Source organism: Sparus aurata, chromosome 4, assembly GCF_900880675.1.
Source record: "Sparus aurata chromosome 4, fSpaAur1.1, whole genome shotgun sequence".
NCBI classification, from domain to species: domain Eukaryota; kingdom Metazoa; phylum Chordata; class Actinopteri; order Spariformes; family Sparidae; genus Sparus; species Sparus aurata.
Genome location: NC_044190.1, coordinates 21267216 through 21285254, shown reverse-complemented (window position 1 = coordinate 21285254; position 18039 = coordinate 21267216). Strand labels below are relative to the sequence as shown.

The 18039-nt window shown below is 40.6% G+C and overlaps 1 protein-coding gene across 5 annotated transcripts in view; it reads right to left on the bottom strand.

Annotated features, from left to right (window-relative positions):
• Positions 1 to 11546, bottom strand: part of LOC115580712 (LIM domain only protein 7-like) — a 33171-nt gene extending 21625 nt beyond the window's left edge. For 3 of the 5 annotated variants that reach the window (XM_030415317.1, XM_030415314.1, XM_030415316.1), the window contains exons 1-6: positions 11463 to 11545; positions 11231 to 11352; positions 6502 to 6572; positions 5950 to 6019; positions 3833 to 3939; positions 3412 to 3442 (exon numbers count right to left, since the gene is read on the bottom strand). In XM_030415317.1, the coding sequence (XP_030271177.1) occupies positions 3412 to 3442; positions 3833 to 3939; positions 5950 to 6019; positions 6502 to 6572; positions 11231 to 11299 (348 nt within the window). In that variant the 5' untranslated portion in view covers positions 11300 to 11352; positions 11463 to 11545. Of the gene's footprint in view, positions 1 to 3411; positions 3443 to 3832; positions 3940 to 5949; positions 6020 to 6501; positions 6573 to 11230; positions 11353 to 11462 lie in introns of all 5 variants that reach the window. The other 2 variants (XM_030415313.1, XM_030415318.1) reach the window with 1 other exon arrangement.
• Between the last annotated feature and the right edge of the window lie 6493 nt (positions 11547 to 18039).

Below are 18039 nucleotides of genomic sequence, written 5' to 3'. Positions count from 1 at the left end.
AAAAAGTCAGATGAGGGGCACATAAATCACTTGTACATTCATAGGTTTGCAAAATAGGATGTAGGACTGACACCACGGTGGACAAAACAAACATGAAAACAGTTTTTCATAATGTAATCGGATGATAAATGTTAAAATGACCTAACAGATTAAAAAATACACAAGACAAAACAAGGTCAACCTAACTGGCAGCCCGTCCAGACAGCTCTGACAAAAATGTCCATCTGGCTGACTGTTTGCATTTTCCTTTGACTTTCTTTTTTTTTTTAGACGTCCAAAAGTGAAAGCTGCTGAGCGTAACACTGTCAAACCTGCTATGAGAGGGGAGAGGCTGCCAAAATGACAGAGGTGCATGTCAGTCTGAGCCTGGCAACGGTTTATTTTCAGTTCTACTCAGAGGAGGAGGATAAGCTGTGAAAGATCCAAGAGAAACTGCTGAGCGCTACTGCATTCAGAAAACGTTGAGAAACTCGTTCTCAGGGGGGAAATAATAAAAAAAAAAACACAAGTGTTGCTAAAAAGGAGAATGCGCATACAGATTAATGCATTAAGAGGGAAAGGTCACCCCAAAAGTTTTACTATTTATCCATCGAGATTGTTTTGACGTGATTGTTTCAACTGTAGAGATGTCTGCCTTCTCTTTAATATAACGGAAAGCTGTTGCTAGTTGAGAGCAGTTTCAAGTAGGAACCATTTACTTTCTACCAAACTACACCTGCCAACCGTATCACTGCGAGGAAGGAAGCATGCATCTACTCATGGATGACCTTATGCTCACGTTAGCCATCTTTGTTAGCTGGCCTCTCATCCCTCATTAGATGCTCACTTCCTTCTGCACGGTGATACAGAAATAAGAGGTTCCTTCACCAAACTATTAACAACAAGGCCTGAGGATAATCTTGAGTAACCACATCATGAAATATGGGAAGAGAAACTGCTGTTGAGTTTTTTCAAATGTGCCTCTCCAAAACTCTACATAATGTGCCAAAACAATCTAGTACAGTTTGTGTATTCAGTCTTGATAATCAATAAGTGAATATTTTTCTCTCCTTTTAAAATGTCTTCCTAAAAACTACATAGTACACCTTTAAGCGGGTAAAATGCTCATGTTTTAGCATGCCAACATTCGCTAATTAGGACTAAACACGATTCACAACTGAGGCTGATGGGAATGTAATTCGTTTAGCTAGAATTTGGTATTTTGGCATTTAGCCCTGATGATGATGGTGACGGTGCTGGATGAAAAGTCATGGGAATAATATTCTCCCCCATGGTGACACAAAAGCATGCACCAAATTTCGCAAATGTCAACCTCGCTGTGACGTAAGAAGAAAAGCCAGGGGGGCGACCGAATGCATTAGGAATACTTCTCTGGGAACCATGAATGTCTGCGACTGACAAACATGAGCAGAGACAGAGAGTAAAGGCTGTGAAATAGGAGTCTCTTCCCGTTAGTGTTATATATCACAACCAAAGCATTTTGGACACGATTTACTTCCGATTTGCCTCGAGGGAGGGATATTTTCTTGACGGACTGCCCTCCTTCCCGGATTACAAAAAAATCCATGAAGGAAAGAGGATTGAATTGAGCAAATACTTCAGAGCAAAATGCTAGTTAGAGGAGAACGACGATCATTTTTGTCTGTATGGATTCTCATATTATGCTCATCCAGCGTCTGTCAATAGAAACCATTTGCTGAACGGTGATATGATCTGCCAGGTCAACACATCAGTGTCACCGCAGATTAGAAATATAACCTATTAGGGGTTCATTTTAATGATGTACAGAGACACACTATAATATGCATTTTTTTTCCTTTTCTTCTTTTTTTTTTTTTTTTTTTTTTTTTTTTTTTTTAAATAAGCAGTTTTGTTGGAGCCACCGGAGCCAAAATTGGTTTCAGTGTCCCCTCATTTGTACAACCTGAGAAAAAAAAATAAAAGAGCGTTGAGGTCTTATTGTCGGCCTGAAGCACCGGGACAGGATGTGTTCATTATTCTCTAATAGTCTACCGACCTCATGCAGAGAAAATCATTACACTGCAGGCAACAGGGTCATCACAGGTTAATCCTAGTTAATGGTATTATTAGCCATGTATGATTTTACTTAACAATGGCCCCAATTTCCATCAGAGTTCAGTGCAGAGTGGCTCCATGGCTTACATTTTAGGAATAAATAGAGGCTGGACTGTAAAGATTAGTAATAAGACGCCACTATAATGAACACTGATCAGTATCGCATTATGTTTTTCTTAGGCAACGTTGCTGAAAACACTCATGGTCGCCTTTGATACAGATGGATGTGCATGTACCAAATTAGGCTCAGCAAAGGAATAATAATAAGTTATAAAGTTTTAATAAATAATCATTATGTTGATCTTTAAAGGTTGTGGCAAATCTAAGAAAAAGGCAAATGTGTCCATGTTCTGCATTCTCTCCGACTGAGAATTGTTAAATCACACAAAGTCATTGACTTAAAAGAACTCCTAGGTGTATTAATTTGTAGCCAGTTATCAACATGTTTCCTGATTTTTATGAACTATGAAAGTAAGAATGTATGTAACACTGTAATCCGACCCGCTCACTGAAGTCACGCAGTGCAGAAACAAGTGATGGGGGGGTGTAGTGGCTGAGACAGAGACATCATTCACCCTGTTACAAGAGACTGTCCCATCACAATGTTTCCGAAGTTGTTATTTTAAGGTTAAAAAAAAAAAAAAAAAAAGGTTACATAATGTTACTGGTAATGGAATGTTCTGTTCAGGGTGCGACAGTACAGGTCAACATTAGTCCACATTACATCACTACTGCATACAAACACAGTGAGATATCTGTGTATCTGGTTGGAGTCCTGCGTGGAAACTGGATTTCAATGGAGGCAAATTAACCCTAATTGGTAAATTTGAGGGGGAAAAAAAAAAAATGCTCCACCCATGTCAAAGAAAGAGCTCTCTGACAAAACAGCCTCATTACTGGGTCCACAGCTTTTGTGAGATTCAAATGAGGCCTCCCAGATAACCAAACAAGCTCATGAGCTTCCAAACATGTAAAATACCAGGAGTGCACACAGGCACACACACACACACACACACACAGGCGTACACACACAGGCGCGCGCATACACACACACACACACAAACACACACAGGTGTACACACACAGGCGCACACACACGCACACACTTCAGCAGCAGTTTACAGCATAGTGATAAAACATTAGGCCATACATGTGCCATTGTAGGGGGAATGGTGATAGTGTTTGGGGTTATTTATAGGTTAAGTGAAGCAGGACTGAGCTTCCTTTAAGATTGTGCTTCAAAGAGCAAAAAGAGAACGTCGGGAAAAAAATCAAGTCAAAGAAAAATCAGCCGAGGAGGAGAGTAAACGTGGCAGTGATCCCGGTCAAACTTACATTTTTGAGTCTTCGGTTGGTCTCATCTCGTCTAAAATAAAAGGAAAGGGAAATAAGAGTGACGCTACTCATGTTGCAATTTACAGAAAGGACTGCACGTACAGTTACATCACTAATAAACAAGATAGAGAGCTGTATGGACAAAAACCTGATGTCAAATCTCATTTGCAATGCTCTGTTAATCAGCTACTTATCAACATTTATAGAGAACAGGCCATCGACTTGTATAAAGCAGCAGCTTGTCAGGCAAAGATACCTTTTCTTTATGAATGCAAAGCAGCTGTGAGACTCAAACTATGACCCTTTTCAGCACAGGCTATGCAGTAAAAACACCTCAGTGTTAAATGCCTTCAACACAGCCAAAAGAGAACTCTCCTCAGGCACATACATTTAACCTCAGCTACTTAAAAGATGACTGTACCTCAGCGTTGCACGAGTGGACAGGTCCTGCAGGTCTCCTGGATCAAACCGCTGTGACACATTCAGGCCCAGTTTCCCGCAGGCCTTCAGGAAAACGTTCACATTATCCTGGAGATGAAAATGAAAAGACACGGCAAAATTAAGATCATCTAAAAGTATGGGTCTGGAAAACAATCAGAAGAGATTGCTGATGATGAAGTTGATGCTGTTTGGCTCCAACTAACGTCAGGAGAGCTTTTGGTAATGCCACCACCACCACTAACCTCACACCAACTACAAGCAACAATAAAGAGTTTACAGTAAAGTACTCCTGTGTTACCACTAAGACTGGGACTGCTGTTATCAATAACCACTGATTTATCAATCCCAATCTATTAAATTGCAACTGGAATGTGTATATTCCTTAGAAACCTAATCTGATGTTGGTTGACGACGGTTAAGCCAAAGCCAAAAATGAATTTAATGTAGTTATAAGCGTACTTCTTTTTTTTGCCACATTTAATAAAACGGGAAAAAAAGGAACGTCAGTACAATTTTCATATTCAGGTGCTGACCCTTTCCTCAAGCATATAAGCAGCAGATTTTATGCCTTGTCGCCAACAAACTTGCTCTCGTAGGTGCAGCCCTTAAAACAACAGACTGCTCCTTCCAGCTCTGCAAGGCAGGTCTGAAGAGGTCAAAATCTAAGCTTATGAAGTCAAATCAATACTCAAAGCTAAACATAGGATCATTCAGCTTAAAGGGTTGCATATTATATGAAGTGATATTTCCCATGTCTTTCAAAGCAGCTCTAGGTGCTACATAATACTGTGAGGGTGTCAAAATGATCGATTCAGAAACTGCATTTACATCTGGGGTTAGGACCTCTGTAAGGTTTGTGATAACGCTACAGTCATCGCCCTCAGCACGACCCTGAGCACGGGCGTAAAAACGAGAGCCGGTGGTGGAAAACAGCTGGTGGTGCCTGCTCAGGTCTGTGAGAGCTGACCAATCAGGGCAGACTGGGCTTTTCGGGACTGTTCAGACAGAGACAGACGAGACACTATGCGAGACAATCATGTGTTGCGTATGTAAACAAATTCTAGTCGACGTACAAGATAAAAGTATGAACCTGAAAATGAACATAATACGGGCAAGGAATACTTCTATGTACAACTTTAATGTCGTCCCTCGTACTTAAACATAAGTCAGATAATGTTTTGGCATTCTCTACTGGCAGACAGACAAACTGCAGCGTGTGACTCTATTGTTTTTAGCTTTAAAAAATATCCACAAAATGATCTATATTTCTATACTGATGTGTAACTTTACAAAATTGAATCAGATCTCCAATCACCATGCAAAGACTTTCCCAACAAATAAAAAAGGAAGCTTACTGTCTACTATGGTTAATTACCACTGTGAATTAAAGGGTTCGAGGTTGTACAAACAGGATATTTATTCTGTGCTTATTCAAAAAGCTGCTTGAAGGGTAGAAAAATCATTATAGACATGAATGCTTGAGCAGCAATGTCGAGTATATTTTGATTTGTAAGTTAAAACATGCAAAAGCCCCAGAATGGTCCTTTAGGCAGTCACAGTAGCTTGCTTAGTCTCTGCTACATCTGCATCTCACACACCACCATCACCACCATCCACTGGTGGTCTCTGCCTATGTATCGGCCCCTGATGGGAGATGGTAATTGATCCTTCCCTGCCCTTGCTTAGGGCAGTTTTTGCAATTATACTTGTGTGAAGCCATCAAAACACACCCCGAGGCCAAAAAATATACATCTGCATTTACCTCATGAATTCTTTTTTTTACATATTCAGCAGCTGGGTCGTGACACTGATATGCAGTTTCGAGCTGTGGCAACACTGTCTCTCGGTGCCTTTGACAGGAAACCACAAGACGTGTTGAAACTTCCCGGCTAGCAGGTGCCTTCTTATGCTCTTGTATTTTAAGCAACAAACACATTTTAAATGCTTTCTTTAAATCGGTGGATTACAAAACATTTGTCTACAGGCAAGCATTTGCAGAAGTCTTTCGTTTGACTCTCTGTGGCAAAGTAAACACTGCTTGCATCACACAGCCACACAAACACACATAAGACATGGTAGGGACTTCAAAACACTCACCAGGCCAGCGATGGGAGTAGAAAGTCTGTTGACTTTCTTGATGATGCCAGGTTTCAACTGGTTGATCAAACTACAGGTAAAAAAAAAACATGAAAAACACAAATGTGACACACACACACACACACACACACACTATAACAGTAGACCTTAAGATAACAATAGACCTTAAGATTATTTACTTTATATAAGAAACAGTTCACTCGCTTGTAAACCGGCTTTAATGCACTTTAGACAAAGAACCAAGAGCTTTTAGACTTCTGGACTAACCTACTAGCTTTGATTTGTTGCCCACATACCTCTCATTTGATAACCTCACTGCGCTTTTATACCTACAAGTTGGCGTTATAAAAAGTTATGATATGCTTTAGGACTGTAAAGAAATGCAGAAAGTTATGAAACAGTTCTCATCCAGCGGTCTGTTTTACATGCAGTTACATTCCTCAAAGCTGTTGAAGCCAAGCTGGTAAATTAAAAATCCAACCACAGGTTTGCATGGTAATTGAAACTAAAGCCCGACTGTGAAAGTCACGAAACGCATCAAAATGTACTCACTCGCAGAGCAGAACTCCATTCTCCAAGGCAGCACGGAAGTCGTTGCAACCAAACGATTTTCCTGTCACTTCCTAAAAAAATAAATTAATTAATAAAAAATAAAAATTGGAATTTATCCATTGAATGTTGCACATGTGTGTTCAAAGTTTCATTTTACTGGTGACATTTATGATGATTTCAAACGCATACAATCTCCAACAGTTGAGCCTGTAAAGCCACTTTTCCAAATGGTAAAACATACTTATTGGTGGGACCTGCCCACAGCCACATTTTCAGATGTTCATTACATGAAGCAGAAATGTGCATGTGGTGTGCAGAAGAGTGCAAGTGAGAAACTCCATTCACATTAAGAGGGTTTTCTGCTCAAGCCTGAACAGCCGTCTGTTATTACCCGTTATCATTTGCCATCATCTGTTAGCATATTAGTTCGGGACGTGTCGGCCGTTAAGTAACAAAGTGTGCAAATACAGAAAAAGTCATGATATGTGTGAGAGAATGTATAAACAAGGCTGCCATTTCTAACTTTGTCCATCAGAGGGCACTGAAATGTTTATTTTTTTGATTGTAAAACATCCCTCTCCTTTCATATCAACAATCTTTCAAAATCAACATTTGTTTAAAAAGGGAACATTCTAAGAAATGTTTTCAAGATTTCAGTTTTAGCCCTAAAATCCAGTATTGGACCTGCTTTAGGTTATTCAGGCTACAAGTTGTCCCCAATAGCAACACAAACTTCGTTGGTGCTTCATCTACCAACAGCAATGAACCGGGAGAAAAAGCAAACAAACAGTTAACTATGAAAAACAGATTTAAAACAATACACATAAACTGCAGTTTGGTTTGTATATATTTCAATTAAAGTAAGTAAGCACATTTTATTGAATATCACAACTTTCACACAGCAACGTCACAACATGCTTAACAAGTTTATGCACTTCTGGTAACAGACACAAAGCTGCTCAGTGGGAACTACTAAAGCAAAAAAACAAACAAAGACAAGGTCCTGGTTAAAGTCAATCAGAATAATGTTTCAATCCACAATGCCCGTTTTTTAGTTAAAGCAAAGTGAAGTTAATGACATGCGCTGGGTGCTGTTCAGATTGAGCCTAAACAGCTAAAAGCTACAGCGACAACTACAGCACAAGGCCTGAATTCTCTCTAAATAAACCATATACCATAATGCAAAACAGTGGGCCAAAAAAAAATGTGTATGGACAAACATTCACATAAAAAAAAAAAATTAAAAAAAACAGTCTAGGTCAAATCAAAGAATACAACATCAACTAAATGATCTTACATGGCAGGAGCGAGCACAAGGCCAGGGGGGTTTGTAATGAGGACATAAAAATGGGGCTATTAAGGCTCAGCTCCATAACTAACAGAGGGCCCCAAAAGGCCATTCTTCTCACTAATTAATCCCCCCAGGAATCCACCATCACAATTCCTTTTTGGTAGAGCCGGGCACCGGGCATGGACGGGACGCCTCTCAGCGCAATCAAACAACGCAGTGCCAGGCTGACTCGATAACACACCATCATGGAGGTCAACGTTCTGTCTGTTCTACAGCTCCAACACTTTAATTGGTCATTTAAAAAAAAACACAACAACTGCCTCTAGGAAACACAGATTCAATGAATTTCAACCATATGTTCCTAAGTGCTCTCTAGACAGCTTCAATTGTTAGAGAGAGTTTCCACAAACACAAGAGGGATGAAGCCATCTAACTGAAATCCTCACTGAACGAATCTGGCCCAGGTTCAACAGGTGGTCGACAGAAAAACGAACAAAGTAACACATTTATCAAGATATTTTCGTAATTGCAAGGGTTGCAATTTTTTGTGAAGGTGAAACACGTCACAACACAACCATTATAAGTGAGGCGTTGTGGTGATACAGACGGCTGCAACTAACAATTATTTACTCATTATTGATTGACTTGCTGATTATTTTCACAATTAATTGAGTCTAGACATTTGATTTTTTTTTAAGTGAAAAATACTCATCATAAACTTCCCAAAGCGACATCTTCTAATTGCTTTAGTCCAACCAAAAGTCCAACACCCAAAGACTTTTCAACAGGGGGCAGCATTTTGATAACCAACTGCTACCAAAGGTGGCTGCTGATAATGGGAGCTCAGAGCATCGGAGGGGAGTGCAAACTGTTTTAAGTGAATGAACTAGACTACGTAAAGCCTAATTTTGACAGGAGATGATGTGGTGTAGCCTACGTGGCTACGTCAGACATGAATGTCGAAGTAAACAGAGGCTAGGGGTAAACAAACCAGGAGACAAAATGGAGAGAGTTCTTCAGGAATTATTTTCAAATAGGGCAAGTTGTAATCGACACCTCAAGCGAGCGTACAAACATTTTTGCACATTAGAGGTTTTAATTTTGCCGTTTCCAGCAATTTTCTAATGTGATATTCTTCAAACGGCACACAAAAATGCTTTATGGAAACCGGCGACAGGGCAAGGCTAGCAGGTTAGCATGCTAACTTCAGTGGATATTCCTGCAACACAATACACAGACGTCATGATATCTAAACTTGTATTTCTTGACATTCTGTCGATATGTTTAGTTAATTTTTTGTATACTATATATACACTGTGCAGCTCAATTATGAACATAGTTTGAGATTAATGTACTTTCAATCGACTGATCGATTAATTGACCAACCTTGGCTTCTTCAATGTGAAGATGTGAAGCTTTTCTGTGATTAAATAAAAATAACATATTCAAATATGTCACCTGGGCGCTCGCACAGTATACCAAGCTTTTCACGATACTTCATATGCTAAACTACTAATCAAGGAAGAGAAAGTAACTGGCAGACTGGTCGCTAATGGAAATAATCAGAAGTTTTGCTACATTCAAGAGATAATTTCCTCTTGTTGCGGAGATGTCGGCTATTGTTTCTATTATAGAAGAACGCCGGCTTAAAAATTGTGCTGCTCCCGTGTCACCAGAAACTAAATGGCCTGTTTACATAATGCAGAGGAGGGCAATCCATTCTTATTTATTCTCCAGTCCGGTCGGCATTGAGCAAACATTTAAATGTAATTGCTGCTGGTGCTGCTGCTAATGATAAACAACAGCACTTTCTGGACACTTGAATATATGGAAGCTTATTATCCCACAATCTGTAATGCTGGATGTTAGTGCCAACACATTCCCAATGCTGTTTGGCACGAAAAGGCATTTATGACACCATTTGCCATTTCCTTAAAAAGCAATACGCCTTGCTCTCCTTCTTTCTAAAAGACACACACACACACACACACACACACACACACACACACACACACACACACACACACACACACACACACACACACACACACACACACACACACACACACACACACACCATCAGTGCCGGGAAATAAGACAGGCAAAATTGGCACGGGCTCACTGCCAAGAGAGCAGCACTCAGGGCACACTGTCTACGAGTCGTATTCATTGGTTATGATTTAAGGATTACGACTTTGACAATTTTTGGACAGCGGCAGCCTCTAACAGTCGAGCATTGCATTGCATTGCTTTAAAACCACATCCTCCACCGCCTGCGGATGGCACGGCCTGCAGACTGAGTGTGCCTGCCTCGCATTAACTACAGCAAACGTGCAAAGGGCTCAAACCAGCTAATCACAAACAAGCAACTTGAGCGAGGATCGACATCCAGTGCATCACAGAAGAAACACCACAACCCTCAGAGCCGCTGCAATGCTTGGGCGATCTGCAGCCACCTGCAACTCTTTGATATTTCTGAGAGAACTAAAATTCAAAAATTCTGATTCCAGCTTCTTGAATATGAATATTTTCTGGTTTCTTTACTACTTTTGACACTTAATTGAATACCTTTGGGTTGTAGACGTACAAGACTTTTGAGGACGTTATCTAGGGCTTTGGGAAACATGATTAATATTCCTCACCATTTTGCTGCCATTTTATTGATGAAACAACTAGTTGATTCATCCAGAAAATGGCCAACAGATGGTCAAGCTGCCCTCTGTTATCATGTGGTGTTTTTTTCCAACAGCTGGAGGCTGAACTTCAAGAAAAATATGTGAAGTTGCTTTTAATCGTGCACGTGTGTTGAGTTATGGACTTGTATGCAAGTCTGTTTCCCCCTGGAAAAATAAAGGATATTTTCTTTTCTTCTAATTATCTGCCTTCCTTCCGTGTGAATTTCCCTCTGAAGCTCTGTAGTCAAATGGTCTTTATCTGGACGACCGCATAAGATTCTCACACTGGGCTCTCTGTGTCAGCAGCTCAACTCTTACCTGAGTCTTATCCACTTGTGTTTTGCATTCAAACTCACAGATAAGTCTGTAAAAAAGGTGTCTGGCTGTAGGTGAGCTTTAAAAAAAAGAAGAAAAGAAAAGAAAAGAAGGGGTGCACTTTGTAGTTTCTGGGGAAAGAAAGTTTAATCACAAGAGAAAGATTTATAATTGGCGGACCCCGCCACCTTCTTGTCGTTTGTATCACTACCTCATTAGCACTGTAAACATCTGAGTTTGGATTTCTACACAGGGCCCCTTTAATGACACAAACCATGGACAGGTGATCCTTCATGGCTGCCGCAGACTGAAATACGCACACATTTCCTGTCTCCACACGCGGTTAAGTGATCTGACTGGACCACATCTTCACCGTGACTCACACAGGAACAAAAGTCTGAAGCACATGAAGAAAAAGTAAAGAGAGGGATGAGAGCGAGGCTTGTACCTCAATCCAGCGTTGAGCCTCGATGAAGGCGTCTGCACAGCTGACACTGGTCTGCTGGCGCCACTCCATCTTCTTATCTTCTGATCAGGCAACACAAAGGTAAAAAACACAGGGGGTCAAATCTGGGGAGGAAAAACAAAAGAGGAAACAGTCTGTTAAACCGACCGATGGTGGAGATAAACTCATTGAGAGTCTCTTTTTGCCCGCTGCCTCCCGGTCACCAGCTGCTCACCGGTGAAACTCCTCCGCTGATTGACGTCCAGCTCATCACCGGGACACTCCTGCCGCTGAGTTTTCCATCACTGACAAGTTCCGCTTATCGGGTGGAGGTGTGGTGGTGGAGGAGGAGGAGGAGGAGGAGGGTCCCCGCCCACTTTGAAAGTGCAAAACTTTTCTGAGGTCGAGGTTGAGGTGAGGTGAGGTGAGCTCCTCGGCCCTCTGCTGGCCGGCCGGTGTGTGACAGCGTGAGCCAGACACCACGTGACATGGAGCTGATCTGAGCACCCTTCAGACAACAAAGGTGATGTATGGTGCCTGACACACACACACATACACACACACAAAGTCAAATAAAATAAATGTCTAAGCACAAGGTGACATGAGACTCGCAGAATAAGGCACTTCATTTAAATCACTTCCTAAAACGCACTTTTCGAGACACACTTTTATTGTGAAGGCACCCCCTTTAAAACTGATTTTTCATCCTTCTATCTTTTTGTTCCTTTTACTGCTCTCATGCAAGAGTGTCACCGCCTTTTACTGCTTTTATTTATGGTTAATCTAGTTATTATCCTTCAGTCTTTTTTTTATATCTGTCTTCAATTCCTCTCATGTGATGTCATCCTCGTGTCGACCTGTATTGATTTTATTCTTTCATTGGGCTATCTCTGCATCACTTTTCCTCTCTTATGCTTCTATTGTTTCTGCGATCCTGCCTGTTTTATGGTTTTTATTGCCTTCTTGTTTTAACTCACCTTGGACTCTGCCTGTGTGTTTGGCCTGACTGTTGATGGTTTATTCTGTAATATTGGGGTTAGGGTTAGGGTTAGGGTCTATTGGCAGAAATTGAATATTCATAATCATGTTTTCATAATGAAACTAAGAATCACTGTGTTCTCGTTGCCTCAGAATGAGCCTTTTACATCTACAGAGCAGGTCCTCTTCCACACCCTCTTTCTCATTCTCAGTTTCAACCAACAAACCAAAAACAAACAAAAGAACTAAAGGTCATTACATCGCAGAATCTCACTTTGGGGCCTGACTTTGATGACAGCTGTTTTAATGTCAATGGGAGGTGGCAAAACAAACCAAAACCCAGAATATCTATGTTGTGTGATTTTCTGTTGAAGGAATGAATGACTTCAACACAACTGGAACCACAGTCTGGGCCCTGAAGACAGATTCAGTTCAGTTCAGTTCAGAAAACTTTATGTATCCCATATGGGCAATTCAGTTTACAGCTCCCAGTTACATTAAATTAGAAAAGAAAGAAAGAAAAAAACAAAACAAGACATACAACAATCATTCATTAGACATACAACTCTGACACACAACTCTCAGTTATCAGTAAATCAGTTCAACTCATGGTTCCCAACAGCGATGTCATGTACCTGTGCAATATACAGACTGCTGGGTCGCACACTGTGAAGCGCCCCGGAAGTGAAAAGGTGTGTCAGCGACTCCAGTGACGTAATGACCCTTCCTTGTTTTTTAGGTTCCTTGGTTTTGACTTCTTTCCTTGCAACCTCTCCTCGGGTCAAGAGGTGAGGACTCCAGGCAGCAGACATTTAACAAAACTAGACGTCCCCACCTTGAAGATGTATATTAAAGAAAGCATCAATTACATATGATGTGTGGCCCGGCTGCATCATCTGTATGATTCATTGTTTTGTTGCAGCCTATTGCTGGTTTTCATCATCTCTGTCAGATGAGCCAAGCCGCTCACGACAACATAGATTTACTTTAATGCAGCTCACAGCGTGGCACAATGTGACATAAATAATCATTTTTTTATCCAGCCTTTATTTTACCAAGAATATTCTCACTGGGATTCAGGATCTCTTTTACAATTGACTCCTGGCCAAGACAGCAGCCCAACGATTTTCACATAAAAGAAACAAGCAAATATCAAGACGGAATGTCACAAGGAATGTGATAAGAACAGTGCCACACAAACAAAAACGTTTAAATGAGCGTTTGATCACTCTAAATGAGTTATACAACTTATAAATAAAAAGGAACGCAATTGTAGAGTCCACCGTGGTTTGTTTTATTGATGTGTCGTTTCTTTTTGTTACGGGTGCTGAATTAACTTCCGCAAAGGATTCACCTGTGCACCCTCACGTCCTTCGTTTGTCATGATCTGTAACCTCACTGCTAGATGCCACTAAATCCTGCAATGCTGGACCTTTTAGTATCAAAGGTACAAGTGAAAGTTTATTCAACACACATTTGCATGTATGTACAGACTGTTTATTAATTGGTTGACCTATCATCAGAGCTGATATTCAGCATTAATCAGCGTGGTTTTATTTTAAAATCCGATTGCAGATGAAGTTCCAAAATTAAAGAAATGCGCTACTTTGGCTCTGATGCAGCTTGCAATTGCAAAGTAACTAGTATGTGCGGTTGTCAAATGAATGCGTTGAGTAAAAGGTACAATGTAGTGGAGTGGCAGTTTAAAGTAGCAGAAACTGGAAAGGCTCAAGAAGAGTACAAGTACGCTCAAATTGTGCTTAATTACATTGCTTGATTACATGCACTTAGTTACAAAACATCACTGTTGGATTTACTCATTACATTCTACATCCTAATCCATTTTTACATTCATTTTGATATGACTGCATCCAAACTGTGTTTGTTCTCAGTTCTCAGAGGACATGATCTCAGGTCCTTTGTAGCAGATGTAGTCCCCACAAGAAAGCGTAAAAGTTGGTAGCCCTGTTGATTTTTTTTTGTGATAATAATAGATAATAAGGTAAACAGCCTGGTGTTGATTGCTGCACATTCTGTCTCCCTTGTACAGAGTTTGGGTCCTCTGCCCTGCTTGACGAGAAAAGCTGAACATCTGATCTCACAGCCACGGAATGTGAAAAGCCTCACGTTACCCATTAACTTCAGAAGCATTTAAAAGGCAAATATGTGAAATAAAATGTTTGTATAGGCTACGGATACAGATATGTAAAACATCAACTCCATTCCTTCAGTTCCTTTACTGCCGGTCTCTCCCTGTGAAGATAGCTGATACTGTATGCAAAATCAGACAGTGTGTTTCAAAGGGCAGGGCTCTTCACTGGTTATCTTTTAAATTTGAAATGATCAAAAATGGTATGTGACAATTTCACTTTCACACATGGATTTTTTTTCTTGTATGTGTTTCTTGTATGTGTCCCCCCCCCCCCCCCCCCCCCCCCCCCCCAACATTTGAAAGAACAGCATACTAAGAATGTGGTGAGCAGGCTCCATCGTGTATCACAGCAGGCACTTACTCCAATCCAATTTCCTGCCGATGCCCAAGGAGGTGCACCACATGTGGAACAAAGGGCATTGATGGAATCACAGAATCTTAAAGTAAAATGAGGTGCGGAACAATAGGACGCTGAAGAAAATGCAATGAGATGTCTAGGAACACAATGGACGTTATGTGAATTAATAATCTTCTTCCATCTTATTGGCTTAACCGGGAATATTCAAAGATCATTTCCTGCGCCATTTGGTGGTATTATTACTCCAACTGAACAACAGGGATTATCTTTCTGTTTCAATCCTAAATCCTCTTGCTCACTTTTGTAAGTATTATAAAAGAGCATCGCCAGGGTTCCGAGGTTTCATTGAAGCAAAACATCTGTACAAAACATCTTTGAAAATACACCCAAGGACACATCCGAATCCTCTCTGTAAACCTTTTACCATCTAATGCTGAAAACAACAGATGGATGCTCAGGAGCAGTAGGCTGTGATAGCAGGAACATTTAAAAGAATCAAGGCATTCAAAGACATCTCAAATCAGGAATGTTTTTTTGTTGCAGGAAAAAAACAAACATAACAAATTAGAATCCTTAAAATGACTTTCTCCATCTTTCAGAATATCTGAACATGCAAATATTTTTCATTTCCCAAGATGTCTTCTACTTCGCTTTAAAGGATAACTTCACCCAAAAATGAAAAATTCAATCATGACCTACCCTCCCCCATGCCAATGGAAAGCCGGATGAAGTTTCGTAGCCCACAAACCATCTCTAGAGCTTTGCAGCAAAACAGCGCAGTAATATTCTTGTTTTAAACCTTAAAATTTTTTTTTAAAAATTTGATGGCGCCATACAGCTCATCTGGTGTAATCTAAGTTTCTTGAAGCCCTGAGATCCCAAACTGATTTGAAAAGATGTTATATATGCCATTTTTAAAGCCGACATCTTCGCTGTATAGCTGCCAAGTTAAAAGCCTCAACAGCGAGCCGTAGGAGCCACTTTCTGTTAGGGTTGGGTTCCCCATCTGCTTCAGTTGTTTAGCAGAATGCTGCAGCTCTGTTTCGCCTTGAAGCGCCAGAAATGTTTTGTGGACTGCGAAACTTCACCTTGCTTTCCATCGGCATCAGGGTGAGTAGAAGATGACCGGATTTTCATTTTTGGGTTAGGGTTAGGGGTTATACTCATCCTTTAAAGCAAAGTATGACACATCTAGTCACCAACAGTTAAAATAATTTCATAGTCATGTTGTCTGGATTTTTATAATGAGAGAGAAAGACATTTTAATTTGGTAGTCATACTTTTTTTGTCTGTATCAACACCACCTCCGATACACGTTACATGATTTTTTTGTATGCCTGCATTCATGTGTTGGATGGGGATCTCTCAGGGACATATCCTGTAAGTGTTCCTTCTGTCACAGCCCACTGCCTCTGAGTGAAATGTCTGGTGGACTGCGACGCTTCACCCGACTTTCCATCGGCTCAATTTTTGGGGTGAATTCGTCCTTTATGTCCATATCCCGGTGTATGTGCACCAGAGGCTTCAAGTCTCCACATCACATCCCCACATCACACACACTCTTTGAAATCTGATTATCAAAAGGCACAGAGAAAATGTACACTTTAAGAAATGCATGTGAAAGGCCCTCAGCACACACTTCATTCTACGCAGTTCAAACACTCAACTGCAGGAGCAGGAAAAGGCTGGAGGAAGCAGCACTCCACCAGCCCTGCACGTGTGATGTAATTGATGCTGAGACTGAAGAGTGGCGCGCTTGAGAAAAAACAGATTGATGCTCATCGTCTTTATTACAGGAATGGGCGTTTTGATGCACACACTGATCGACCGCGGATTAAATGAGGAATGAGATTAGTCATCGTCAGCCCGAGTATGAATAGCCACGATGATGCAAACAATACCAGCAGTGCTGTGATGATTCATTCAGACTACTCTGACGTGTGTTTATTCTGTTTCTTCAGGAGTGAAAAGAGCAGAGAACAAAACCTGACAGCATGGTTATAATCTAATCTGATCTAATTTGATGTGATTGGATGTATAATGATCACACCCACTGAAATGACAAGTGTGAGTCAAGTAGACAGTGTTGTATATTGTACAAAAGAGTGTCCTTCAATACTGACACTTGATTTATTAAAAAAGCGGAAAACATTATGAATGTCTGTTATGTGGTAATCTAGAGTTAAGATATTTTATGTAGCTCATATACACAGCTGGTTTGTTATTAAATGGAAGGGGATACAAATAACATTCAATAAGTATCATCTTTTCTTTTCTTTTCTTTTTCCTCCTCGTTTGGTATTCCATGCACAGCGCTTCCACCACTGCCTCTGCCATGCCTGTCAATTTTGTTCTCGCAGCTGTCAACGTTTGCAATATCTTATCTCAGAGAAGGAAAGACTCTTAACAATGAGCGCGAAGTGCACAAAAAAAAAAGTACCAGAAAACACAACAGCACAGAGATTGAATGCATTTCACTTTAAATGTGGCCCGTTTCCCTGTGAATACATCTCCCTTATCAGAGCTGTTGCATTTATTCATGATGACCAGTAGGTGCTGCTGTAACTCTGCATCTGCATTCATCATTTGGGGAAGGAAGGGGGGGGGGGAGTGTAGGGGGGGGGGGGGGAGTGACTGAGTGAAATGGACAGTAACGACAATCAGATTTGCCTTCACATGAAGCAGTTGTTTCCCATATTTCCCATTTGTGCGTTCCCCTGGGTCCAGTCTAGTGCGAGGAGAGTGATGTGACGCTGCTCAGAAATACTCGGTTTTCAATTACACCCACTATCATTACTGTTATCAACGGCGGCAACATCAACAGCTAATCTCCTTTCCATTATTTTTTGCCAGATAGAATTTGAATTGCAAACAAAAAAAAGATTTGGACTTAAGACTCTCAACACGCTACAAGATAACATTTTTAATATTTCCACACAGTGATGTCAATTTACATATTTTAACCACGTCACTGCCGAACGCCTTTCTGTGACTACTTGGGTCTAAATGTGACTGTGCTGTTGATGTAGAGACATGTAAGTAGAATATGTGGTGCAACAAAAGGGCTCTTGCAGTGTTTAATTCACTAACTACTAAAAGGTATTCGGGTACTCATACAGTGTTAAGAAATTGTCAAAACCACATATTTTATATGTATAAAAAAGCATAAATGTACGCAATCATTTGAATTGCATCGTATACAAATTAACAGTGTGCGTATTAAATGTATTTCACATTCCTTCCCAACAATTACAACAGTCACACAGTATGTTGCACCATTCGATTCATTCTCACTCCAGCCGCCCTGTCAGTGGCGTCAACCTG